The sequence below is a fragment of the Chiloscyllium punctatum genome, chromosome 9, assembly GCF_047496795.1.
Source record: "Chiloscyllium punctatum isolate Juve2018m chromosome 9, sChiPun1.3, whole genome shotgun sequence".
In the NCBI taxonomy this organism is placed as follows: Eukaryota; Metazoa; Chordata; class Chondrichthyes; order Orectolobiformes; family Hemiscylliidae; genus Chiloscyllium; species Chiloscyllium punctatum.
This window is the reverse complement of record NC_092747.1, coordinates 5,837,195-5,864,015: the sequence shown is the minus strand read 5'-3', so window position 1 is coordinate 5,864,015 and position 26,821 is coordinate 5,837,195. Positions and strand designations below refer to the sequence as shown.

General features: G+C 44.5%; 1 protein-coding gene across 2 annotated transcripts in view; it reads right to left on the bottom strand.

The window, feature by feature from the left end:
* Nucleotides 1-7,283: 7,283 nt before the first annotated feature.
* Nucleotides 7,284-26,821, bottom strand: part of arrb1 (arrestin, beta 1) — a 134,744-nt gene continuing 115,206 nt past the window's right edge. Inside the window, exons 11-16 of one of the 2 annotated variants that reach the window (XM_072576776.1) lie at nucleotides 23,677-23,814; nucleotides 21,938-22,021; nucleotides 20,599-20,622; nucleotides 14,630-14,700; nucleotides 12,376-12,427; nucleotides 7,284-8,853 (exon numbers count right to left, since the gene is read on the bottom strand). In XM_072576776.1, the coding sequence (XP_072432877.1) occupies nucleotides 8,742-8,853; nucleotides 12,376-12,427; nucleotides 14,630-14,700; nucleotides 20,599-20,622; nucleotides 21,938-22,021; nucleotides 23,677-23,814 (481 nt within the window). In that variant the 3' untranslated portion in view covers nucleotides 7,284-8,741. The remainder of the gene's footprint in view (nucleotides 8,854-12,375; nucleotides 12,428-14,629; nucleotides 14,701-20,598; nucleotides 20,623-21,937; nucleotides 22,022-23,676; nucleotides 23,815-26,821) is intronic. The other variant, XM_072576777.1, reaches the window with a different exon arrangement.

Genomic DNA, 26,821 nt, shown 5'->3' with positions numbered 1-26,821 from the left:
CTGCATGGAGATGATGATGTAGTGGTAATGTCACTGGGATAGTAATCCAGAATCCCAGGCTCATGTCTTGAGGCGATGGGTTCAAGTCCCAGTATAGCAGATCGTAGAATTTGAATTCAGTCAGTAAATTGGAATGGGAAAGCTAGTCTCACTAATGACAGTTACAAGACTATTATTGATTGGTGAATCTGATTCACTAATGTCCCTTAGGGCAGGAAATCTGCTGCCCTTACCCTGGTCTGGCTTACATGTGACTCCAGACCAACAGCAAAGTGGTTGACTCTTAGCTACCTTTTGAAATGGTTGAGCAAACCACTCTGTTCAAGGGCAATTAGGAATGGGGAGCAAAAGATGGATGCCCACTTTCCATAAAGGAAAATCATCTTGTTTTGGACATTAGACTCTTGGGGTGGTCCTCAAGAAATATGACTGGGCCTTGAGGCTGGGGTTGGGGTGGTGTAGCAGTGCAATATCTGCTTTGAGTGGCATTAAAGGTCACAGAAATTTGGTTTACAGTCGGCATGGACAGACAATGTAAATGAAACATTAGTACTAAGTAATAGAGCAGGTTCAGGCACAATGGACAGACTATCCTCCTTGTGTGCCATAATAATTCCGATTCTGTGAAGGGTAAACCTCTAAATGGGGCGCAGGAACAGAGGACAAATCAGCACAAATAGTCAAATGTGACAGGACAGGTTGAGAAGGCAAGTAAAAAAACATTTGGGAGTCTGGGATTATTAACTTGGGCATGGAATATTGGTTCAGCCCCAACCCGAGTACTAAGTCCACTTCTGCAAGTTGAGGAGGATGTGAAAGCATTACGGTGCAGAAAAGATCTTTGGGAATGGTTTCAGGGATGAGGGATTTCAGTTTCATGAATAGATTGGAGGAGCTGGAATGGTTTACCCTGGAGAAGGGAAGATTGAGTGGAGATTTGATAGCGCCATTGATTATTTCATGAGCTCTGAACAGAGTAGGCAGGCATGCATGTTCCCAAAAGGAGACATGATCAGTAAAAGACTCAGTGTGGGGAGAATCATTTTACACAGCGAGTGGTTAGGATCTGGAAGGCACTAAGCGTGTGATGGAGGCAGATTCTGTCAAGGCTTTCAAAAGGAAATTAGATATGCATCTGAAGAGAAATAAATAGCAGGGCTACAGGGGGAGGAATAGGTGAGGGGCCAGCCAATCCACTGCTTCATACAGCTAGCACAGGAGTGATGGATTAAACGGCTGTCCTGAAACTGCTTTATGATTCTATGTAATTTATTCTTGCTGTCATTGCGTTGTTTCTTAGGGTGATTTCACCCAGGTTCTTGTGGGATAACAGTTGGCATCTCTGGTGAGGTCACTGTGTTGGGTCAAACTCTTAGTAACAAATTCACTCTCGCTGTGAGTTAGACACACAGAGCTGTATTTTAGCAGAAGTCTCTCCAGATAGAGAGTCTCAGATAGAATAGCAATACAGATGGAACGGACTGGAGGGATTGAATGGAGGGATTGATGTACTTTCGTGGTATTGGCCAACACAGATTTCAGCTGTATGCTGAGGGATTTGCTTCCTGACAGCAAGAGATTGAAATTAAAGTTTATAGACAATTGTCTCATTTAAATGAATTAACCAAGATGTTGCTTTGTGGTGTGAAAGTAGACATTATTGCACAGGTCCAGGGAGAAAACAATACAAGCAAGAGAACTTATTTAAAAAAAGCTTCTGAGAGGATCACTAGCTGGGTCAACTTTTATTGCCCATCCCTAGTTACCCCTCGAGAAGGTGGTGATGAGCTACCTTCTGGAACCACTTCAGTCCATGTGCTGTAGGACGACCCACAATACCATTAGGGAGGGAGTTCCAGAATTCTGACCTTGAAATTCTGAAGAAAGATGATATATTTCCAAATCCACGGCTTGGAGGCAACTTGCAGGTTGTGGCATTCCTGCTACCCTTGTCCATCAAGATGAAAGTTGTCAAAGGTTTGGAAGGTACTGTCAAAGATGTTTTGGCAAATCTCTGCAGTTTATCTTGTAGATAGTACACACTGCTGCCAGTGAGCATTGATACGGAAGGTGATGAATGGCTTTTACCCAAAAGGTCGATTTTCCTGCTCCTCGGATGCTGCCTGACCTGCTGTGCTTTTCCAGCACCACTCTGATCTAAACATCGATATGGAAGGACTGAATGTTTAAGTGCACTCTGCTAAGTGAACTGCTTTATCCTGGATGACGTTAAGCTTCTCGAGTGTTGTCAGACCTGCACCCATCCAGGCAAATGGAGCGTAGTCCATCACACTCCTACCTTGTGGCTTGTAGATAGTGGACAGGCTTTGGGGATTCAGGAAGGGAGTTACTTGCTGCAGTATTTCCAGCTTTTAACCTGCTCTTGAGGAGTTTGCATTTATATGGTGAGTCCAGTTCAGTTTATGGTCAATGGTAACCCCAGGATGTTGATGATGAGGAATCCCATAATATTAATTGCTACCTTCCCTTTAGCAACAAGTCCTCACAACTGACCAGCAGCCAACCCAGATGAACAGTTGACTTAGTGGAATGTAGAGCCAATGAAAGTCACTCTTTACATGTCCTTGGACACTACCTACAGCAACTTACAATCATTATCACTCTTATATAGGACATGAATAAGCCAATAGAGAACAGCATGCTCAATGCCAGCTTAAACAATAAGCTTGCCACAAAATGACAAAGATGGCACTATTTTAAAGTTTCTATTAGACTGGTACAGTATGATCTCATGTTGATAAACTTCAAATCCAGTATTTTGGTTCCTAGAGTAAAGTTTTGATTTACTTTTCAGTGCACATTATTGTGAGTGATCTCAGGTCTGACATGTTTCTCTACTCATTTCAGCTTTTAACATCATCTAATCCCACATTGGGAAAAATGTATAGCCCCTTCTCCATATGGGCTGCACCAAATACTCCCAGAACAAGGGCAACACAGGTTAAACATAGAGTAAAGCTTCCTCTACTCTTTTAGACTGAAAGGAAAGCTCCCTGTACTGTTTTACCCTGAAGGTAAAGCTCTGTTCTGATTGACCCCACCAAACACTCCCAGGACAGAAACAGATACAGCATATGGGTATGACAGTGAAGCTTTCTGTACTCAATTAAACAGAAAATAAATTTCCCTCAACACAGTCTCCATCAAACACTCCCTGGACTGGGATAACAAAGGGTTAGGTTCCAAATTAAGGTCTACTCTTAAAAACTGGAAGCAAAGCTACCTCTACACTGTAGCCATCAAACATTACTGGGACAGGGATAGCTCAGGATCGGATACAGAGTAAAGCTGTCTCTATCAAACACTCCCAGGACAGAGACAGCCTGGGATGAGACACAGAGAAAAGCTCCTTCTACACCATTCCCATCAAACACTGTCAGGACAGGGGCAGCACAGGATTACTTGTTAAAATCTCCAGGAAGAAATCCAATTGGGTTGGTGCAAGTTGGTTGAAGATTTAGCCTTGTAAACAATTTGGGGCAGTTAGACCTGGGAGGAAGAGAAGGGGTGCAGAATCACATTTACCCACATTTTACACAACTTTTTATTGTTCAGTCATGGGGGTGTGGGTGTCACTAAGTGAGCAGGTTTGATTGGCCTTGATTTTGCATCATTCTGACATTGTACTTGGTGTGTGTCAGTGAAGAATTTGGTAAAGCAAGTTCGATTCATAGTCATACAGCACAGAAAAGGTCCTTCAGCCCATTGAGTCTGCACTGACATAACCACCACTAAAAGTGGGACCTTGTCAAAAGCTTCACTAAGATCCATATAAATTACATCAACTAAACTTCCCTCATCCAGACATTTGATCCCATTTTCAAAAATTCAAACAATTTGTTAGGCATGACCTCCCTCTGAAAAAGCCATGTCAACCATCCCAAATTAACCATTGCCTTTTCAACAGAGTCTTAACTCGCTTCTTCAGAATTTTCTCAATAATTTCCCTACTATTGATGTGAGGCTCACTGGTCTGTAATTTCTGGTTCATCTCTACTACTTTTCTTAAAACGTGGAACCACATTGGCTGTCCTCCAGTCTCCTGGCACTTCCCCCATGATCAGAGAGGAATTAATGCTAGAGCCCATGAAATTTCTTGCCTCGCTTCTCACAGCAGCCTGGGATGCAATTCACCCAGGCCAGAGGATCGGTCTGCTTTTAAGCCCCACAGAGCCCCCAGTGCTTTCCCATTTCCTATGTCAAACTGTCGAAGTTCCTCACAGACCCTTTTCCTGAATTCCCTTCCTATATTTTCCTTTTCCAGAGTGAAGACCAAAGAGTTGTATTCATTTAATACCCGTCCAACATCCTGCATTTTCACTTTAAGGTTGCTCCCTTGGTCGCTAATGGACCCTACTCTTTCCCTGATTAACCTTTTCTCTTCAATGTATTTATAAATATGGTGACACTTGCCTCAAGATCTCATTTGGGGAAAATGAGGGGGACGGTGGTTGGCACTGTTTGATTGAATCATTCAAGAGAAGCCACAAGAATGGAGGTGAAGCTATGTTGTCAACTCTGGTTAATACCTTTTTGGAGTTTGACCTCCCGAATGCCTTATGAAAAGGAGTCTTCCCCTCCACACACATGCCTCCTCAGCAACACCCCCCCCCCCCAAACCTCAACACATACATTTCTAATATTCAGACAAGAAAACATTGGAGCAGTAGTAGGCCTTTCGGCCCATTGAGTCTGCTTCCCCATTCAATGAGATTGTGGCTGTTCTGATAATCCTCTTCGCCACTTTCCTGCTTTTCCCCATAACCCACGTTTGGTATGTTGCCTCCCAGGTGCAAGGGTACGTGATGTCTCTGATCGTGTTTTCCGGGTCCTTAAGGGGGAGGGGGAGCAGCCTGAAGTCGTGGTCCATATTGGCACCAATGACATAGGTAGGAGGAGTGCTGAGGATGTTAGACAGGCTTTTAGGGAGCTAGGTTGGAAGCTCAGAGTTAGAACGAACAGAGTTGTTGTCTCTGGTTTGTTACCCGTGCCACGTGATAGAGAGTCGAGGAATAGGGAGAGAGAACAGTTAAATGCGTGGCTACAGGGATGGTGCAGGAGGGAGGGATTTCGGTACTTGGATAACTGGGGTTCTTTCTGGGGAAGGTGGGACCTCTATAAACAGGATGGTCTGCACCTGAACCGAGGGGCACCAGTATCCTTGGGGGGAGGTTTGCTAGTGCTCTTGGGGGGGGTTTAAACTAACTCTGCAGGGGCATGGGAACCCAGACTGTAGCTTTAGGGTGCAGGACCTGGAGTGTAGGGAGGTTAGGAATATGGCATCAATCTTAAAGGAGGGTGCCTGTAAACAGAAGAGTGGCTTGAAGTGTATATACTTTAATGCCAGAAGTATACGAAATAAGGTAGGTGAACTTGCAGCGTGGGTTGGTACCTGGGACTTCGATGTTGTGGCTATTACGGAGACGTGGCTAGATCAGGGACAGGATTGGCTGTTGCAGGTTCCAGGGTTTAAATGTTTTAGTAGGGTCAGAGGTGGGGGTAAAAGAGGGGGGGGGGTGTGGCATTGCTTGTCAAAGATAGTATTACAGCGGTGGAAAGGAAGATGGACGAAGATTTGCCATCTGAGGTAGTTTGGGTTGAGGTTAGGAATAGGAGAGGTGAGGTCACCCTGTTAGGAGTCTTTTACAGGCCTCCTAATAGTCCTAGAATCGTTGAAGAAAGGATTGCGAAGATGATTCAGGAGAAGAGTGACAGTAATAGGGTGGTTGTTATGGGGGACTTTAACTTTCCTGATATTGATTGGGAAAGCTCTAGCTCAAGTTCGTTAGATGGGTCAGTGTTTGTCCAATGTGTGCAGGAGAGTTTCCTGACACAATATGTAGATAAGCCAACAAGAGGTGAGGCCATACTGGATTTGGTTCTGGGTAACGAACCAGGCCAGGTATTAGAACTAGAGGTAGGTGAGCACTTTGGGGACAGTGACCACAATTCGGTGATTTTTACTCTAGTGATGGAGAGGGATAAGTGTGTACTACAGGGCAAGAGTTATAGCTGGGGGCAGGGAAATTATGATGCGGTGAGGCATGACTTAGGATGTGTGGATTGGAAAAGTAGATTCCAAGGCAAGAGCGTAATTGATATGTGGAACTTGTTCAAGGAGCAACTATTGAGTGTCCTTGATAAGTAGGTACCTATCAGGCAGGGAGGAAAGGGTTGTGTGAGGTAGCCGTGGTTTAACAAGGAATTGGAATCCCTTGTTAAATGGAAGAGGGCGGCCTTTGTAAAGATGAGGCGTGAAGGTTCAATAGGGGCGATTGAGAGTTATAAGGTAGCCCGGAAGGACCTGAAGAGAGAGCTAAGAGCAGCAAGGAGGGGACATGAAAGGTCCTTAGTTGGTAGGATTAGGGAAAACCCTAAGGCTTTCTATAGGTATGTTAGGAATAAAAGAATGACTAGGGTAGGAATAGGTCCAATCAAGGATAGTAATGGGAAGTTGCGTGTGGAGGCTGAAGAGATTGGGGAGGCACTGAATGAATACTTTTCGTCAGTATTCACTCAGGAACAGGACATTGTTGTCGATATGAATACTGAGGCACGAATAAGTAGAATGGATGGCTTTGAGATATGTAGAGAAGAGGTGTTGGAAATTCTGGCAAGGGTGAAAATAGATAAGTCCCCTGGGCCTGATGGCATTTATCCTAGGATTCTCTGGGAAGCAAGGGAGGAGATTGCAGAGCCATTGGCCTTGATTTTTGTGTCCTCTTTGTCTACAGGAGTAGTGCCAGAGGACTGGAGGCTAGCAAACGTGGTTCCATTGTTCAAAAAGGGGAGTAGGGATAATCCTAGTAACTATAGGCCAGTGAGTCTCACTTCTGTTGTGGGCAAGGTCTTAGAGAGAATTGTAAGGGATAGGATTTATGCACATCTGGATAAGAATAATGTGATCAAGGATAGTCAGCATGGTTTTGTGAAGGGCAGGTCGTGCCTCACAAACCTTATTGAATTCTTTGAGAAGGTGACTAAGGAGGTAGATGAGGGGAAAGCGGTAGATGTGGTATATATGGATTTTAGTAAGGCGTTTGATAAGGTCCCCCATGGTAGGCTACTGCAGAAAATACAGAGATATGGCATTGAGGGTGAGTTGGAGGTTTGGATTAGGAATTGGCTGGCTGGAAGAAGACAGAGGGTAGTAGTTGATGGCAAAGGTTCATCTTGGAGTGCCGTCACTAGCGGTGTTCCGCAAGGATCTGTTTTGGGACCATTGCTGTTTGTCATTTTTATAAATGACCTGGAGGAAGGGTTAGAAGGTTGGGTGAGCAAGTTTGCGGATGATACGAAAGTCGGAGGAGTTGTAGACAGTGAGGAAGGATGTGGCAGGTTACAGCGGGATATAGAGAAGCTGCAGAGCTGGGCAGAAAGGTGGCAAATGGAGTTCAATGTAGCTAAGTGTGAGGTGATTCACTTTGGTAAGAGTAACAAAAAGATTGGGTACTGGGCTAATGGTCGGATACTTGGTAGTGTGGAAGAGCAGAGGGATCTTGGTGTCCATGTACACAGATCTCTGAAAGTTGCCACCCAGGTAAATAGTGCAGTGAAGAAGGCATATGGCGTACTGGCGTTTATTGGTAGAGGAATTGAGTTCCGGAGTCCTGAGGTCATGCTGCAGTTGTATAAGACTCTGGTGCGGCCGCATCTAGAATATTGTGTGCAGTTTTGGTCGCCATACTATAGGAAGGATGTGGAGGCACTGGAACGGGTGCAGAGGAAGTTTACCAGGATGTTGCCTGGTATGGTAGGAAGATCCTATGAGGAAAGGCTGAGGCACTTGGGGTTGTTTTTATTGGAGAAAAGAAGGTTTAGGGGTGACTTGATAGAGGTGTACAAGATGATTAGGGGGTTAGATAGGGTTGACAGTGAGAACCTTTTTCCACGTATGGAGTCAGCTATTACAAGGGGACATAGCTTTAAATTAAGGGGGGGTAGATATAGGACTGATGTTAGGGGTAGGTTCTTCACTCAGCGAGTCGTAAGTTCATGGAATGCCCTGCCAGTAGCAGTGGTGGACTCTCCCTCTTTATGGGTATTTAAGCGGGCATTGGATAGGTATATGGAGGATAGTGGGTGAGTGTAGGTTAGGTGGGCTTTGATCGGCGCAACATCGAGGGCCGAAGGGCCTGTACTGCGCTGTATTCTTCTATGTTCTATGTTCTATGTTCTATGTTCTAACCCTTGATTCCCTTCCTGATTAAAAATCTCTCTCTCAGCCTTGAATGGACTTGATAACCCAGCCTCAACAGCCCTCTGCAGTAAAAGTTTCTGCAGTTAACAAATAAAATAAATTGAAAAACTAATGCTTCAAAATCAGTGTGATTTCTTTTACCCCCCTCCCTATGGTTTTTCACTCCCCAGGGGGCTGAGTTCCAATCCCTGTCAGACCACATTCTGAAGTAAGTTGGCCAATTTGTGTACCAAAGTCTTGATCTTCCTCCAAAACCTCTATCGTCTACCCACTTCCCCAGAAATCTCCCAACCCACCCCACGCCACCTCCCCCCGATAACCCAAAAAGGCTGTGAAGGAACTGACATCATGATTGTACCAGTCTACTGTTTGGAGTCTGTCAGGTTTTGGCCCAAGACTATTGAGAAGCCTCAGTTGTTTTATTGTCTAACAAAAACAAGGAGGAAAATAAACTAACGACAGCAGCTTTTCAGGTGCCGGAGATCACCGTGCCTTGCAGCGATTTGCGTGTCCCCGTGTTTTATCGGTCGTTGTGCTGCGGTGAGTTCACTCCATCTTCATCGTCGTCATTGTCGTCCTTCAGTCCTTTCAGCCTCTGGCGAGCAAAATCCTCAAAAACAATGTCATCATCACTGGAAATGAAAGAGGACTCAAGGTGAGTGAGCTGGTTTTCAGATAACCACCAGAGTCACACTGAAATGATATAAAAGGACATGGGGAACCAGAGCAGGAGATGGCCATTCAGCCCCTTGAGCCTGCTCCACCATTTGATACGATCGTGGCTGATCTCATCTCAGCTTCAATTCCACTTTCCTGCCCAGTCCCCATAACCCTTTAACCCATTACTAATTTAAATATCTGTCTATCTCCTCAAATTTACTCAATGTTCTGGCATCCACTGGACAAGTGATTTCCACAGATTCATGACCCTGTGAGAGAAATTATTTCTCCTCATCTTACTTTCAAACCTGCCACCCCTTATCCTAAAACTATGACCTCTTGCTCTAGATTGGCCCACACCAGGAAATATCTGTTCTACGTAGACTTTATCAATCCCTTTCAGCATCTTCTAAATCTCAATTAGGTCTCCTTTCACTCTTGTTCTTTTGCAAGTACAGACCTGAATGCTCAAACTCTCCTCATCCCTGTAGTTAATCTTATGAAGACTGAAGAAATGTGGGGTAACTTCTCTGGAAAAGATGTTATTGGTATACATTGTAGTCAGGTCCACCAGTACCGCTGGAGGATACATTTGTGCTTCGAGAGGTTAGTCATGGCTCACATCAACTCCAGCCTCTCTGACTGCCTTGATCCACTACAGTCCACCTACTGTCACAATCGGTCCATGGCAGACATCATCCCCCCCCCGGCCCTACACTCATCTCTTGGACATTTGGATAACAAGGAAACCTGCATCAGACTCCTATTTATTGACTTTAGCTCCACCTTCAAGACCATAATTCCAACAAAACTCACCTCCAAACTCCAAGAGCTAAGACCCGGATCCCTCCACTGCAACTGGATCCTTGACTTCCTGACTCACAGACTGCAATCAGTAAGAACAGGAGACAACACCTCCACCATAACAATCCTCAACACCTGAACCCTGCAAGGCTCTGTACTCAACCCCTTATTATACTCCTTCTACACTCACGACTGTGTGGCCAATTCTAATGCTGTTTACAAATTTGCTGATGACACCAAGTGTGCCGGATCTCAAACAACGACAGGATGGGGTACAGGAAAGAGATAGACAGCTTGATGGCATGGTGTAAAGACCACAATCACCCCCTCAATGTCAATAAAATGAAGGAGCTGGTCACCACCTTCAGGAAGTGGAGTGGAGGACATGCCCCATCTGTATCAATGGTGCTTATGTGGAGGTAGTTGAGAGCTTCAAGTTCCTGGGAGCAAATATCACCCAATAATCTATCCTGGTCCATCCATTTTGATGCTACAGTCAAGAAAGCACACAAGCGACTCTACTTCCTTCGAAGGGTAGGGACATTCAACACATTCACAATGAGCCCTACCTACTTTTATAGATGCACCACAGAGAGCATCCTATCCAGATACATCACAGCTTGGTATGGCAACTGCTCTGCCCAGAACAAGAAGAAATTATGGAGAGTTGTGAACCCAGCCCAGTCCATCACACAAAGCAGACTTCCATTCACTGATTCCGCCTACACTTTCCACGGCCTTGGGAAAACAGCCAACATAATCAAAGACCCCGCCCACCCTGGTTATACTCTCTTCCATGGGTGGAAGATACAAAAATTTGAAAACAGATTTAAGGACAGCTTCTTCCCCAATGTTTTCAGACTTCTGAATGGTCCTCTCATATATTAGAGTTGATCTTTCTCTGCACCTACTCTGTAACTATAACACTATATCCGGCTTCTGTTCTGTTATCCTGATGTACTTAGGCAAGGTATGATTTGCCTGGATAGTATGCAAACCAATACTTTTCACTGTATATTGGTACATGTAGCAATAATAAATCAAATCAAATCAACATTGGGAGGGTGCCTTGCCACCAATCCTTCATGTTGGTATGATTTTTTGTTACTGATACCTAGTGAGAAAAGATGCCTATTCAAAATCTTTAGCAGATGAGGGACATGAGTCTTGTTTAATAGAATATGCTTATTTCAAAGAATCACTGAATTATTACAGTACAGAGTCCATCATGCTTGCACTATGATCTAATCTAGTTCTATTCCCCAGTGTCAATCTCCTGCCCTTTCCCCATCTCTGCACACAATTTCTATCCAATATTTCTCTTGAAAGCCTCAATTGAACCTGCCTCCACCACATTTCCAGGCAGTGCACTCCCAGACCCTAACTACTCTCATGGTGAAAAATGTATTTTTTTCCTTGCACCACCCTTGCTTCATTTGCAAATTACTTTAAAGCTATGACTCCTCCTTCTTGTTCGTTGCATAAGCTATTTACAGGTGAGTATCATTAAATCTGAGATCAACGCAAGACTCTTGTAAGACCTGAAGCTAGACTCTGGAGTAAGCTTAGCTCATTTGGAGTGAGCACTGGCAAACTCCCAGGAACTTTCTATTCAGATGAGTGGACCTTATCTTGTGATGTCAGTTAACTAACTCTAACCAGTTAACCTAACCAGACACCAACTCCCGGATGCAACAGCTCACTGAACATGACCTATCAGTGCTTTTAAGACCATTTAAAAGAATTCCAATTGTCAAACAAGGTTTTGATAAGAGTTTTGACCATGAGAAGATATTTCCATTTATTCTCTGAAGATGTATACCAGACTCAAAATGTTAACTCAGTTTCTCCCTCTACAAATACTGCTAGATCCCCTGAGTTTCTCCAGCATTCTCTGTATTCATTTCCACTTATTCATGGGGACATGGTCAATTTTTAAAAGATTTTCAGCCAAAATGATGTCTGCTAATTGGTTCTTTTTGATAGAATGGCACAGCAGGCTCAGATGGCCAAATGGCCTACTCCTGCTCCTAATTCCTATGCTACAAACAGGTTTTTAATACAGTTAACAGAATTGGAAACTTTCACACTTTTGAAGAGACCAGAACCAGAAGTCATCAATCTGTGATTGTCGATGACTGGTAATGGGACAGAATTATGAATGTGGGAATTATCCCAGTCTCGGGAAAGAAGGAAGGACACAGGATACGTTCCAGGAAAAACAAGTTGCATTATCATGTAAGCAATAGTCACACACATACAGGGTCAAACACAGACACACACACACACACACACATACAGACATTCTCGCGTGCGCACGCACACGCACACACACACACAGAACCACATTCACACAGACACACACAAATTCACGCATACACACATACAACCGCATTCATGCACACAGACACACATTCACGCACACACACATTCACACATACTCACACAGACACACACACACATTCACACATACTCACACAGACACACATACAAACTCATGCACACATACAGACACACATACACACTCACGCACACACACACATATTCACACACTCACTCAGATACATTCATACACAGACATACACACACACAGACACATTCACATACACCCACACAGACACACGGTGCACACAATGCTCATTGAAGACACACATGGATCCAGTTTTAAGCAGAAATTATGAACAACATACTTGCTGTCAAACTCGATCAGGTTGGTGTCAATGGGAACCTCATTCTCAGGAACTGTAGAAAGAAGAACATTCACACATCAGGCACTGAGTGTTCAATTTGCTGATTCTTCTGGAGATTTTGGAATCTCATTTTGTTCTCACTAAAACAGCCAACAAGAGGCATCAGCATCTCCTCCTATGTCCCAAATTCTTTGCTCCTCCACCTCCTACCACCCCCTCCTCTCCATTTCACCTACCTCCCCCTTTTATGACCCCTCTCTCACCTTTCTCCTTCCCCTCCTCCCGGTATATACAATGAGGAGCAGGAGTAGGCCATTCTGCCCATGGATAAGATCATGGCTGATCTGAAAGTGGCCTCAACTTTATATTCCCGCCTGTCCCCAAAATTCCTTTGACTTCTGTCAGTCAGGAAATTCCCCCTCCCACCAGCTCCCTCTTTCCCTTTTCCCAACCTCCCCCTCCTTTCCTCTCCTTTTGCCTTTTCTCTGCCTCATGCTCCTCTCTCCATTCCCCTTCCAGCCATTTCACAACTTCTTCCCAGCCGTTACTCTTCCTGTTTCATTACTCATTCACTACCTTCAAGACAGAGATGAATAAATGTTTGGTCAATGAGGCAACAAAGGGCTAATGGAAAAAGTTGAGGACTGCAGATGCTGGAGAGTCAGAGATGAAAAGTGTGGCACTGGAGAAGTGCAGCAGGTCAGGCAGCATCCGAGGAGCAGGAGAGCCGATGTTTCGGGCATAAGCCCTTCATCAGGAATGAATGGAATGGAAAAGTTACTGGCTAATAATCCAGAGGTTCAGGTTAATGTTTTGGGGACATGGGTTCACACCCCATCACTGTAAACAACGGAGTTTACACTTAATGAATAAATCTGGAATTGAAAGCCAGTCTCACTGACGGTGACCATGAACCTGTCAATTGTTGTAAAAGTCCACCTGGTTCACAAATGTCATTTAGAGAAGGAAATCTGCCATCCTTACCTGGACTGCTCTGCTCCACTGCCATTGTAATTTCTGAAGAAGGGTCACTGGACTCAAAATGTTAACCCTGTTCCTCTATTCACAGATGCTGCCAGACCTGCTGAGTTTCTCCAGCCATTTCTGTTTTTGCCACAGCGATATGATGAACTCCTAATCGCCCTCTTGAAATGGCAAAGCAAGTCACTCACTTTGTGGGAAATTAGGGATGGACAACAGACTCTGGCTTTGACAGTGATCTCCAAACCTCAGAGTCATAGAGTCATACAGCACAGAAACAGACCCTTGAGTTCAACCAGTCCATACCGACTACAATCCCAAACTAAACTAGTCCCACCTGCCTGCGCTTGACACATACCCCTCCAAACATTTCTGATTTATGTACTTATCAAAATGTCTTTTAAATGTTGTAACTGTACCTACATCCACCACTGTCTCTGGAAGTTCACTCCACACACAAACTACTCTGTGTAAAATAAAAGTTTGCTCCTCTTGTTCTTTTTAAATCTTTCTCCTCTCACCTTAAAAAAAATGCCCCCTAGTCTTGAAATCCTTCCACCTGAGGGAAAAGACACCTATCATTCACTTTATCTATGCCCCTCATGATTTTCTAAACCTCTATAAGGCCACTCCTCAACCTCCTAAGCTCCACTGAAAGAAGTCCCAGCCTATCCACCCTCTCCCCATAACTCAAACTCTCCATTGCCAGCTACATTCTGATAAATCTTTTCTGAACCCTCTCCAGCTTAATAATATCCTTTCTGGAATCTAAAATTAACAGAAAGCTTACTGAATAGCAGACCATGCTCAACTGTTGAATAGCCCACTCCTGCTACTGCTTCTTATAATCTCCTTATGAGATCACAGAATTGTTATGGGACAGAAGGAGGCCATTTGGCCCACTGCACTTGTACTCATCCTGTTGTCTAGAGCCAATCTCCTGCCTTTTCCCATATCCCTGCATCCCATTTCAAATAAACAGTTATCCAATGCCCCTCTGGAAGTTCACTCCACACACGAAGTACTCTGTGTGATTTTACCACATTTCCAGGCAGTGTGTTCCAGACCCTAACTACTCGCCGGGTGTGAGATTAGGATATCTACATTAAAATTGCTTATGTGAAGCACCTTGTGATTTTTATCTCTTCACTAAAAGTGCCATCCGACTGCAAATTTTGGTGGATCTACTCCGTAGCTCAAAGTTGTCTGTTGATATTTTATTTGCAGTTGAGTGTACTGTTTACAGGCCTTGTTGTTGTTTTAGTCTCCTTACCTTCTCTGTAGAAAGCCTCTTCCTCTGGCTTAGCATGCATTAAGGTAAAAGGCAGCTCCACAATCACATCACTGAAAGGCAAGCAGAAGCACGGTCATTATGTGGTTTGGGAGATGTTGCCCACCAAGTCCTGTCTCACCCACTCTCTGCCCAGCTGGTTCAGTCAGTTGGAAAGAGTTATGGACGGCCAAGCGGGTTCTCGGGTCCAGGACAAGGAGCTGAATCTTGAGACACCTGTCACAGACACGCAAGGGGGAAGGGCCATGAACTGAGACCCTCCAGCTACAGGTCACTCAGCAGCTGGAAAGTGGACAAACCGCTACCATTCCCCCCTCTCCCCACCTTGGGCTGTATGCCCAGTATGTATTGAAACGTGAAACTGCCAGCTGTAATGATGGTACGGTGGTAACAGCACTGGACCAGTAATTTCAGGCTAATTCACTGAGGGCATGAATTCAAGTCCCACAACAGCAACTGGTGGAATGTATGTTTCAATTATTTTATTTCACAAAGAGGTGGAATCATAAGAGAGAGGAGCAGAAGTAGATCATTCGGCCCATCAAGTTTGCACCACCATTCATGGTCTGATCTAATAATTCTCATCTCCACTACCCTGCCTTTGCCCCATTGCCCTTGATTCCCCGACTGATTAAAAATCGCTCTCTCTCAGCCTTGAATGTATGGAATGACTCAGCCTTGACAGCCTCTATAGTAAAGATTCTCTCCCCTCTAAGAGAAGAGATTCCTCCTCATCTCTGTCTTAAGGCGACCCCTTATTCTGTGATGATACCCTCTAGTCCTTGACTCTCCCACAGGGGGAGTCAATCTGTCAGCATCTCCCCCTGTCAAGTCCCCTAAGTATCTTGTATTTTTCAATAAGGTCGCCTTTCAAACTTCTATTTTCCAAAATATTGTTGCCAGAATTGAACCCAGTCTCCCACATGTGAGGCAGGGATTCTAGTCACTACACTGTAAGACCATAAGACATAGGGGCTGAAATTAGGCCATTCAGCCCATTGAGTTTGCTCTGCCATTCAATTATGACTGATAAGTTTCTCATCCTCACTCTCCTGCCTTCTCCCTGTAACCCTTGATCCCCTTGACAATCAAGAATCTATCTATCTCAGTCTTAAGTAGACTCAATGACCTGGCCTCCAGCTGGCCAGTCATTCAGTGCAGCATGTACCAAAATGTGCAGGAATGATGCTTAAACTTTGTAGGAAGAAATTATGCAAGAGCCGGAACCTGAGTTTAGGGACCTCGTTTGTTAGCTCTGTGGTTAAAGGAATAGTGAGTTTAATTCATTGATTGTCCTCGGTGTCTCAGGAAGAATATAAACTGAAGGAAGAAGCTTCTAGTGAATATGTCGAACTATACCAGAAGAAAACCAGGTGCACCTATACCAGCCTGAGCAGGGATTAAGACCTATGGTTTTTTTGCAGATAAGTTACTTTTTATTTTGTCCAAGCTGACAAGAACTTCCTATTAGTAGTGAGTCCCTTACGTTAATGATTCAGATTAAATGTGGGAGGCACAATTGAGAAATTTGCAAAAAGGACACAAAACTCTGGCTAGCTAGTTGATAGTGTGGAGTTTGTCTGAAGGATGATAACAGTGCTTTGGCTGAGTGGATAGTAAAGTTACAAATAGAGGTCAGTCTGGAGAAGTGTGAGATTATATATTTAGAAAGTGGGGGACTTTGTATCTCCACCATTCCCTGAAGGTGACAGGACAGGTAGATAAGTTGTCAAAAACTGCAGAAAGCTACAGAACAGAGAAATTTGGAAGTCCTCTTTCATGAATCAAAAGCTACAACCAAGTAATAGGGAAGGCGAACAGAATATTGGCCTTTACTTCAAAGGGAGTGGGGAATAAACGTAGGGAGGTTTTGCTAAAACTATACAAAATATTAGTTAGACCACAGCTAGAATACTGTGAATGATTTTGGGTTCCTTATCTAAGGAAAGATATTGAAAGCAGTCCAGAGAAGGTTCACCGGGGAGATAGCAGGTATGGAGGGACTGTCTTGTGAGGAGAGGTTGGGCAGAAACCTAGGAGCAGGATTTTCCTGTTCCTCGGATGCTGCCTGACCTGCTGTGCTTTTCCAGCACCACTCTAATCTTGACTCTAATCTCCAGCATCTGCAGTACCCACCTCTGCCTTATGAGGAGAGGTTGAGTAGGTTGGGTTGGTACTCATTGGAACATAGAAGAATGACAAATGACCTCAATAAACACAGAAAATTCTTAAAGAACTTGACAGGGTAGATATGGAAAGGTTGTTTCCCCTTGTGGGAGAGTCTAGGACCAGAGAGTATCATCTCAGATGAAGGCATTGCACATTTAAGTCAGAGATAAGGAGAAATGTCTTCCCTCAGAATCTGTGGAATTCTTTATCTGTGTTGCTAAACATATTAAAGGCTGAGAGAGAAAATTTTTAATCAGAAAGGGAATCAAGCGTTGTGGGCAAAAGGCAGGAAAGTGGAGTTGAGGATGATCAGGTCAGTCATGACCACATTGAATGGTGGGGCAGAATGGCCTATGTTTGCTCTTATGATTTCTGGTCATATGGTGTAAAGAAGGAACATGGGGTAGTTTCATTCGCTGGGCACGATATTGTGTACAAGATCAGGAATGTAATGCAGGAACTATACAAGGTATTGGTCAGACCACAGCTGGGGTTCTGTGTACAAGTGTGGTCACCACATTAAAGAAGAGACATAATTGTTCTACAGAGTGCACAGAGGAGATTTACAAGAATGCTGTCAGAGTTTGAAAATTGTAGTTTCAAGGAAAGATTGGATAAGCTGGAGATGTTTTAATAGAGCTGAAAATGTGTTGCTGGAAAAGCGCAGCAGGTCAGGCAGCATCCAAGGAGCAGGTGAATCGACGTTTCGGGCATGAGCCCTTCTTCAGGAATGAGGAGGGTGTGTCCAGCAGGCTAAGATAAAAGGTAGGGAGGAGGGACTTGGGGGAGGGGCGTTGGAAATGCGATAGGTGGAAGGAGGTTAAGGTGAGGGTGATAGGCTGGAGTGAGGGTGGGGGCAGAGAGCTCAGGAAGAAGATTGCAGGTTAGGAAGGTGGTGCTGAGTTCGAGGGTTGGGACTGAGACAAGGTGGGGGGGAGGGGAACTGAGGAAACTGGAGAAATCTGAGTTCATCCCTTGTGGTTGGAGGGTTCCCAGGCGGAAGATGAGGCGCTCTTCCTCCAGCCGTCGTGTTGCTATGGTCTGGCGATGGAGGAGTCCAAGGACCTGCATGTCCTTGGTGGAGTGGGAGGGGGAGTTGAAGTGTTGAGCCACGGAGTGGTTGGGTTGGTTGGTCCGGGTCTCCCAGAGGTGTTCTCTGAAACGTTCCGCAAGAAGGCGGCCTGTCTCCCCAATATAGAGGAGGCCACATCGGGTGCAGCGGATGCAGTAAATGATGTGTGTGGAGGTGCAGATGAATTTGTGACTGATATGGAAGGATCCCTTGGGGCCTTGGAGGGAAGTAAGGGGGAGGTGTGGGCGCAAGTTTTACATTTCTTGCGGTTGTAGGGGAAGGTGCCGGGAGTGGAGGTTGGGTTGGTAGGGGGTGTGGACCTGATGAGGGAGTCATGGAGGGAGTGGTCTTTTCGGAACGCTGATAGGGGAGGGGAGGGAAATATATCCCTGGTGGTGGGGTCTGTTTGGAGGTGGCGGAAATGACGACGGATGATATGGTCCTTGGATGCTGCCTGACCTACTGTGCTTTTCCAGCAACACATTTTTAGCTCTGATCTCCAGCATCTGCAGTCCTCACTTTCTCCTAGATGTTTTAATAGAACCAAGGAGGCTGAGGGGAGACAACTGAGGTGTACAAGATGATGAGGGGCTTGGATGGAGTGGGCAGGGACAACTTGAGTCTCCTAGTGGAGAGGTCAGAGAGCAGGGACATGGAGTCAATGTGATTTGGTCAAGGATTAGAAGGGACATGAGGAAATACCTTTTCACTCAGGAGGGTACGGCGTGTATGCAATTCTTTGCCCAGTTTGGGGGCTGAGGAGAAAACTCATTGAAAAGGAACTTGGATCTGTCCCTGAGGTTCTGGAACCTGCAAGGATACTGTCCAGGGGCTGGGAAGTGGGACAAGAATGAGCAGCTAGTTTAATCAGCCAGCGTTGATACAATGGGCCGAATGGCCCCTTTCTCTCCTGTAATGTTTCTCGGGTCCTGTGGTTCAGTGTGGGACTTTGGTTCTTCAAATCCATATGGACAACATCCATCACATCCCCTTCATTAATCTCTTCTCTTAATTTTAAAAAGAGGTTAGATGTGTTGAAAGACAATCATGGAATTGTAAAGTTGACACAGGGCAGAAGGAGACCACTCAGCCCATTGGTCTGGTCTGGTTCACCAAATGAGCAATTCACTTTTTCCCATCTTTGCCCCATACCCCTCACATCCTTCTTTTTCAAAACAAGTCTAATTCCCTTTTGAAGGTTTTGATTGAACCTACCTCCACTACACCGTCAGCATTCCAGTAACTAACCACTCACTGTGAGAAAAGGTTTCTCCCCTCCAGTCTCCATTGCTTCTTTTGTCCAATTATCTTAAATCTGTGTCCACTCATTCTCAGCTCTTGCACCAATGGGAACAGTTTCTCCCCATCTACTTTGTTCAGAGCCCTCTTGATTTTGAACCCATCAATTAGATTGCCTCTGAGCTTCCCTCTCCAAGGGAAAATGGCCCTAAATTCTCCAATCCATCTGTAAAACTGAAATTCTTCATCCATCCTCATGAATCTCTTCTGCACTTTCTCCAAGGCCTCCTGTTATGGACCAGACCAAACCCCGCCAAAATATATTGAAATGATAGAGCCATGGCTAACTTTTTCTCATTGTAAAGGTAAGTGTAAGGCATTCCATTCCAGTTCAATTGGTTAAACTACTCAACTTTAAGCAAAACTCACTTTGTTTTTCCACGACAGTTAAAATACAGAGTAACTAAAAATAAGCAATTTACTTAACTATAACTTTATTAAAATGCTTAACAGGATAACAGACATATTAACTATTATGAATTAACTGTTCCAATATAGTAACATCCCATAAACACACCCTTGGCAAGGGCAAATTCATTAAAATAGATAGTCTCACATGCAATTCTAACAGCAGGAAGAGAATGCCAGCTTTTAATTGGAACAGAGAGAGGAATGAGAGCTTCCATATCAAGTTTCAAGACCCCAGCAATTGCAGAAAGCTAAAACTAAGATTTCTGGTTCTATGGGAGCTAGACACCACCCATTCAGGCTGCTTCTATTGTTCTAACTTAAAAAACAAACCCAAAGGTCTCACAAGTTGTATACGTTCTTGGCTTTGAGCAGATTGCTCAGTACCTCCGTCTCAACTTTTTTTCATTTTAAAATAAAGGACAAAATACATTGCTTAAAGCTACAGTATTTTCACATTCCACATCCTCCTTAAAGAGTGATGCCCAGAACTGTATTTCATCCGTGGTCCAATTCAACATCACCTCTTTGCTCTGATACTCTATGCCCTTATGAATAAAACTCAGGTCACTATGATTTATGAATTATTGTCTTCACCAGTCTGACCTTTTAGCAAGCTCTGCTGGCTACTCCAAATTTATAGTCCAAATGCAGGCTTTGTTCACGGCTATCATTGGAATTTCACCATTCTGTTTGCAATGACTGGCTATCTTATTTCACTACTGTACCCCACATCCGTTCTTCCTACTCCTGCATCCTTTCATCCCTACCCACTCCACTGCTTGGATGTAGATTGGAACATCCCTTAGCTCCACAGTACTGAATCTCTGTACACCTGGCAGGGTGTTCTCCCTATAAGCCAGTGTCACGGTCAACAATCACCTCTCTGAATTCCAGACCCATGCCTTGACAAGAGAAATGTCTTCTGCTGGAGCGAGAAATGTCCAACACAGGTAAGGATGAAATGGTTAATGAGTGACAGGCTAAAAGCTTCATCATTTACCTTGTGGCAAGATCTCCCAAAATGCTAGCATTAAAATAAAGAGCAAAAGAGGAAGAGAGATTTATAAACAAACCAGCAGTTTGGTTACTGAATGAAACACACCACAATTCAACAGAAAGAAAAGTAATCAAATTATGTTCATCCGTTAAGGCAATCTTCTTTTTATTTAATCACAAGAGATGGGTGTCACTGGTTGGACAAGCAAATATTGCCTGTCCCAAGATGCTCCTTGAGAAGGTGGGGGTGAGCTGCCTTCTTAAACCGCTGCAGTCCATGTGCTGCAGGGAGAGAATTCCAGGATTTCGACCCAGCGACACTGAAGGAATGGCGATATATTTTCAAAGCAGGATGGTGAGTGGCTTGGAGGAGAACTTTTAGATGATGGTGTTCCCATGTATCTACAGCCCTTGTCCTTCGAGATGGAAGTGTTCGTTGGTTTGGAAGGTGCTATCCAAGGAGCCTTGCTAAATTTCAGCAGTCCCTCTTGCAGGTGGTACATACTGCTGTGACTGAGCATTGGTGGTGGAGGGTGGGGATGTTTGTGGATGTGGTGCCAATCAGGTGGGCTACTTTGTCCTGGATGGTGTCAAGCTTCTTGAGTGTTGTTGGAGCTGCACCCATCCAGGCCAGTGGGGAGTATTCCATCACACTCCTGACTTAGGCCTTGTAGATGGTGGACAGGCCTTGGGAGTCAGAAAGTGAGTTACTCACCACAGGATTCCTGTGGTATGTGGCGAGTCTAGATTAGAGTGGTGCTGGAAAAGTACAGCAGGTCAGGCAGCATCCGAAGAGCAGGAAACTCAATGTTTCAGGCAAAAGCCCTTGATCAGGAATGGTATGTGGTGAGTCCAGTTGAGTTTCTGATTAATAGTCATCCCAGGAAGTCGATTGTGGGGGATTCAGCGACAGCAATGCCATTGAATGTCAAGGGCTGTTGGTTAGATTCTCTCTTATTGGATAAGCCTATTGCCTGGCGCAAAAATTACTTGCCCAAACCTGGATATGTTCCAGGTTACTAATCAAATACCCAAGAATGGTACAGGAAATGGGGGAAGTAGTGTTGTAGTCACCAGACAAGTAATCCAGAATCCCAGGCAAATGTAATGGAGACATGGGTATGAATCCCAATATGGCAGATGGTGACATTTGTATTCAGTAAAAACCTGGAATAAGGAGCTGGTCTAATGGTTGTCCTGTGATCAGCGTTGATTATTATAAAAAAAGCCCATCTGATTCACTAAAGTACTTTGAAGGAAGGAAATCTGCTGCCCACATTTTCTGCACAAAGTTTTAGAAAACTAAAGTAACTCGCACAGCATCAAAAAATCTCCAAACTTACCCCCCTCTAGAAACCACCAACTTCACTTTGACTTTGTAAGATACCATGATGCCCAGGATCTCTTTACTTGCTCCGTCTCTTAATCTGTGGGGTAAGAACATCATCAGAGTTAATTCAATCATCAGATGCACTCTTAACTTATAGTGGAGAAATGAACACCTGATTTTTCTCTCTCTCCCCAAGTGGGACCACATACCTCGATGGCTCACTGATGCATCTCATTATTTGTTGGAATCGTCCTGGCTCTCAGGATTCCACATGAGAATGTTCAAAGGTGGAGAGAGAAATTTATGGCATGTGCCACAATATCTTCTCATCGTCAAATTCCTGGGAACTAATAGGGTGGCAACAGTGGCTCAGTGGTTAGTCCTGCTGCCTCACGACATCAGGGACCTGGGTCCTATTCCACCCTTGGGGTGACTGTCTGTGTGGAGTTTTCACATTCTCCCCGTGTCTGCATAGGTTTCCTCCGGGTGCTCCGGTTTCCTCCTACAGTCCAAAGATGTGCAGGTTGGGTGGATTGGCCATGGGAAATGAAGGGTTACAGGGAAAGGATAGGGAGATGGGTCTGGGTGGGATGTCTTCAGTGTCAACTTGTTGGGCGAATAGCCTGTTTCCACACTGTGGGATTCTGTGATTCTGAGAGATATCAGAATTCCCTATCCTAAAGACCGTGAAAGTTAGGATCCAATTCAAAATTTCAAGACTGGAATCGATAGACAGTCCAGCGGTCATTGCTCACTCGTAATTACCTTTCAAGAGGTGGGAGTGAGCTCCCTTCTTGAAATGCTGCAGTCCACATCGGTAGACCCGCAATGCTGTGAGGGAGTGAGTTACAGGATTTTGATCCAGCGACGCTAAAGGAATGATGTTGTATTTCCAAGTCAGGTTGGTGAGTGACTTGGAGGGGAACTTGCAGGGAGTGGGGATTCGATGCTCTAATTTTTCTAGGGGTTGCTAGTTACAGATTTGGAAAGTGCTACTGAAAGAGGCTTGGAGACTTGCTGAAGTGCATCTTGTAGACAGTGCACACTGCAGCTACTGAGCATCAGTGGTGGAGGGAGTGGATAGAATAGAATCATAGAATCCCTACAGTTTGGAAGCAAGTCATTGGGCCCACTGAGTCCACACTGACCCTCTAAAGAGCACACCACCCAGGCTTAATCCCATACCCTATCACTGTAACCCCATAGCTATCCATAATAGCTTACATATCCCTGGACACTATGGGAAATTTAGCATGCCAATTCACCCTAACCTGCACATCTTTGGATGTTTGTGAATGTGGCACCAATCAAGGGAGCTGCTTTGTCCTGGATGGTGTCAAATGGTAATGGTAAGATTCTCCCTTATTGGAAAAGGTTCTTGTGTGGGATTGGCACTCGTGTGGCACAAATGTTATTTACCATAGATCAGCCCTAGCCCAGATATGTCCAGGCTGTAGAGATGAGGCAAATGTGAGATCACTGAGCCCAAAGGCCCCCTGCATCAATCTCTTTCAGCACCTGCCCAATTCTGAACCATCCACTGAGGGAAAACCCTGAATGTAAGGTTTGAAATGAGTGCTGTCCCATGATCCAAGGGTAAAGCCAGTACAGGTGCAATGGGCCAAATGGCCTCTTTCTGTGCTGTATCATTTTCTGCCACATTCGGGAGACTTTCACTGTGAGGCATTCAAATGTTGATGCCCTGATAGTAGTTTTATAAACTGACGCTATTAGATGGTTGAATGTGCTTACAAGGTGCTGGAAGCTAGGTTTGTGTCTTCATGCTTAAGCTTCCCATCCAAAGCCAGGCCGCGTTTCTCCCGGTTATTGGCCAGGTACGGTGTCAGGGTGTAAACTTTACAAAACGTGGAGCTCGGGGCCACAATGTCACTGCAGAAAGAAAGACAAACAGAGAGAAGGGTAAGGTATGGAAGGTTAAAGCAGAAAAACCCCATCATAAAAGCACAAGAAATAGGAACAGCCATAGACCCTTTGGTCCATCAACAAGATCATGGCTGATCTCAGTGCTCCACATTCCTGCCTAACCCCAATAACCTTTCACCCATTTGCTTAGCAAGAAACTATCCATTGCTGCCTTCAGTATTTAAGGACTCTATTTCCACTGCCTTTTTGAGGAAGGTGGGGGGGGGGGGGGGGGGGTTGTCCAAAGACTCAATACCCTCTGATTGAATTAAGGACAATTGATTCTATGTGTAATTGGGACATTGAGTACAAGAGCAAGGAGGTGATGCTGAACTTGTACAAGAGGCTTGTTAGACCTCAGCTGGAGGGTTGGGTACAGTTGTGGGCACCACATTATAGGAAAGATGTGAACGCAGTGGGGAGAGAGGGTGCCAAAGTGATTTACAAAACTGGTTCCAGGAGTGAGAAACTTCAGCGACGAAGAAGTTGGGACTGTCCTCCTTGAAGAGGAGAAGGCAGAGAGGTGATTTGACAGTGGGTTTCAAAATCATGAGTGGGCTGAATAGCGTGGGTAGAGAGAAGCCATTATTGCTTGGGAAGGAACAAGAATGCATAGGCCCAGTGGTATTAGTACTGGACTGTTAATCCAAAGACACAGATACCATTCAAGATTGGAGACGGTTACAGAGAGTGGTGAACTTGGCCCAGACAATCACAAAGGCCAACCTCCCATCTATAGAATCCATCTACCAGGCCCAACTACCAGATCAAGGAAAGGCCGGCAGCATTCTCAAAAGATCCAACCCACCCTGGTAATGGTTTTCTACAACTTCTACCATCGGGGAGAAGGTACAGAAGCCTGACCTTACGCAGCCCCCGATTTTGAAACAGTTTCTACCCTACTGTTGTTAGAATACTGAATGGACTCATAAACTCACATACATTTACCTGTACTTGTGTTTTGGATTTTGCCACTGTTTACCTGTTATTCACTTATCTATGCTACTTAACTCTGTAATCTGCCTGTGTTGCTCATGAGACAAAGCTTTTCACTGTGCCTTGGTACATGTGACAATGAATAAATTCAAACAATTCAAACAATGTTCTGGGAACCCGAGTTCAAATTCTTCCACATGGTGGAATTTGAATTTGATTAAAAATCTGGAAATAAGAGTCTAAATGATGACTGTCAATCCATTGTTGGAAAAATCCATCAGATTCTCTAATGACCTTCAGGGAAGGAAACTGTCTCCAGACCAATAACAATGTAGTTGACTCTTAACTGCCTCCTAGGCAATTAGGAACAGGCTATAAATCAGAGTGGTGTTGGAAAAGCACAGCAGGTCAGGCAGCATCTGAGGAGCAGGAAAATCGACGTTTCGGGCAAAAGTCCTTCCTGATGAAGGACTTTTGCCCGAAATATCAATTTTCCTGCTCCTCGGATGCTGTCTGACCTGCTGTGCTTTTCCAACACCACTCTAACCTAAACTCTCGTTTCTAGCATCTGCAGTCCTCACTTTTGCCTAACAGGCTATAAGTGTCTAGCTAGTGATGCCCTCATCCATGAATGAATAAAAAAATTATTTTAAATGGTGTGCAAATGAAGCAAGGTACTGATGCTTGTTTGAAGAGCCCGTGTAGATATGATGGCCCCTTTCTTGGGGTAGAAAGTTACAAAGATTCACAACCTTTTGTTGCATGAGTAGTAGATACTGAACGATTTAACACTGAGAAGTGCTTTAAGCATTATCCAGTATAATGTCATATGTATTTGGTTAGAACAGTTTTACCCTTCGAAGGGCTAAGTGCTAACATTAAGTGTTCCTCATGGTATAATGTTTATCATACCAGTGTATCAAGACACCCCAAGATCATTTAAAACCAATGAGGTATCTTTAAAGTGACATTACTGCTCTAATGTCAGAGAAATGACAGGTAAGTTATGCACACCAAGATCCCACAGATGGCAGTATGGTAACAGCTACAACATTTGTTTCAGTCATCTGTCCTTTCTCCCATCCTCATGTTTTTAAAAACCTCTTTGTTCATTGGCTAGGTTTACATTTATTGTTGCAAAAGGCAACCACATTGGGTCCAGAGTCACATGGAGTCAATTTCTTTCCCCAAGGGATATTAGTGAACCAGGTGAGTTTTTACAACAAACGACAATAGTTACATGGTCACCATTTGGCAAGCTTTGCATTCCAGATTTTTCCATTAACTGAATTCAAATTTTGCCATCTGCCATGGTGGAATTTGAATCATGACTCCCGAATACTAACCCAAGATTCTGGATTACTAGTCCAGTCATGTTATCGCTGTACCACCTTATTTGCAAGGGCTAGTCCAATGACTTCCACTGGATAGGTCCACACTTATAGCGAAAGAACTGTAGTGGTTTGATGTGGCCTTCTGCAGGATGACTGACCAGGGTCTGCGTGGGTTTCCTCCGGGTGCTCCGGTTTCCTCCCACAGTCCAAAGATGTGCAGGTCAGGTGAATTGGCCATAGTGTTAGGTGCATTAGTCAGAGGGAAATGGGTCTGGGTGGGTTACTCTTCAGAGGGTCAGTGTGGACTGGTTGGGCTGAAGGGCCTGTTTCCACACTTTAGGGAATCTAATCTGCCATCCAGCATCTTTGAGAATGGACACACCAACAATCAATCTGCAATTGTTTTACAAATGCACATTTCATGGCCAAATGGACTTAATGTAGATCTCAACTTCAGAATCTGGCTTAGAGGTTGCAGAGGTTGCTACAAATTTATTAAGCTAAGAGGGGATTTGATAGAGACACACAAGATGATCAGAGGATTAGACAGGGTAGACAGTGAAAGTCGTTTTTCTAGGAAGATGACGTCAGCTTGTACGAGGGGGCATACTTACAAATTGAGGGGTGATAGATTTAAGACAGATGTCAGAGGCAGGTTCTTCACTCAGAGAGTGGTAAGGGCATGGAATGCCCTACCTGCTAAT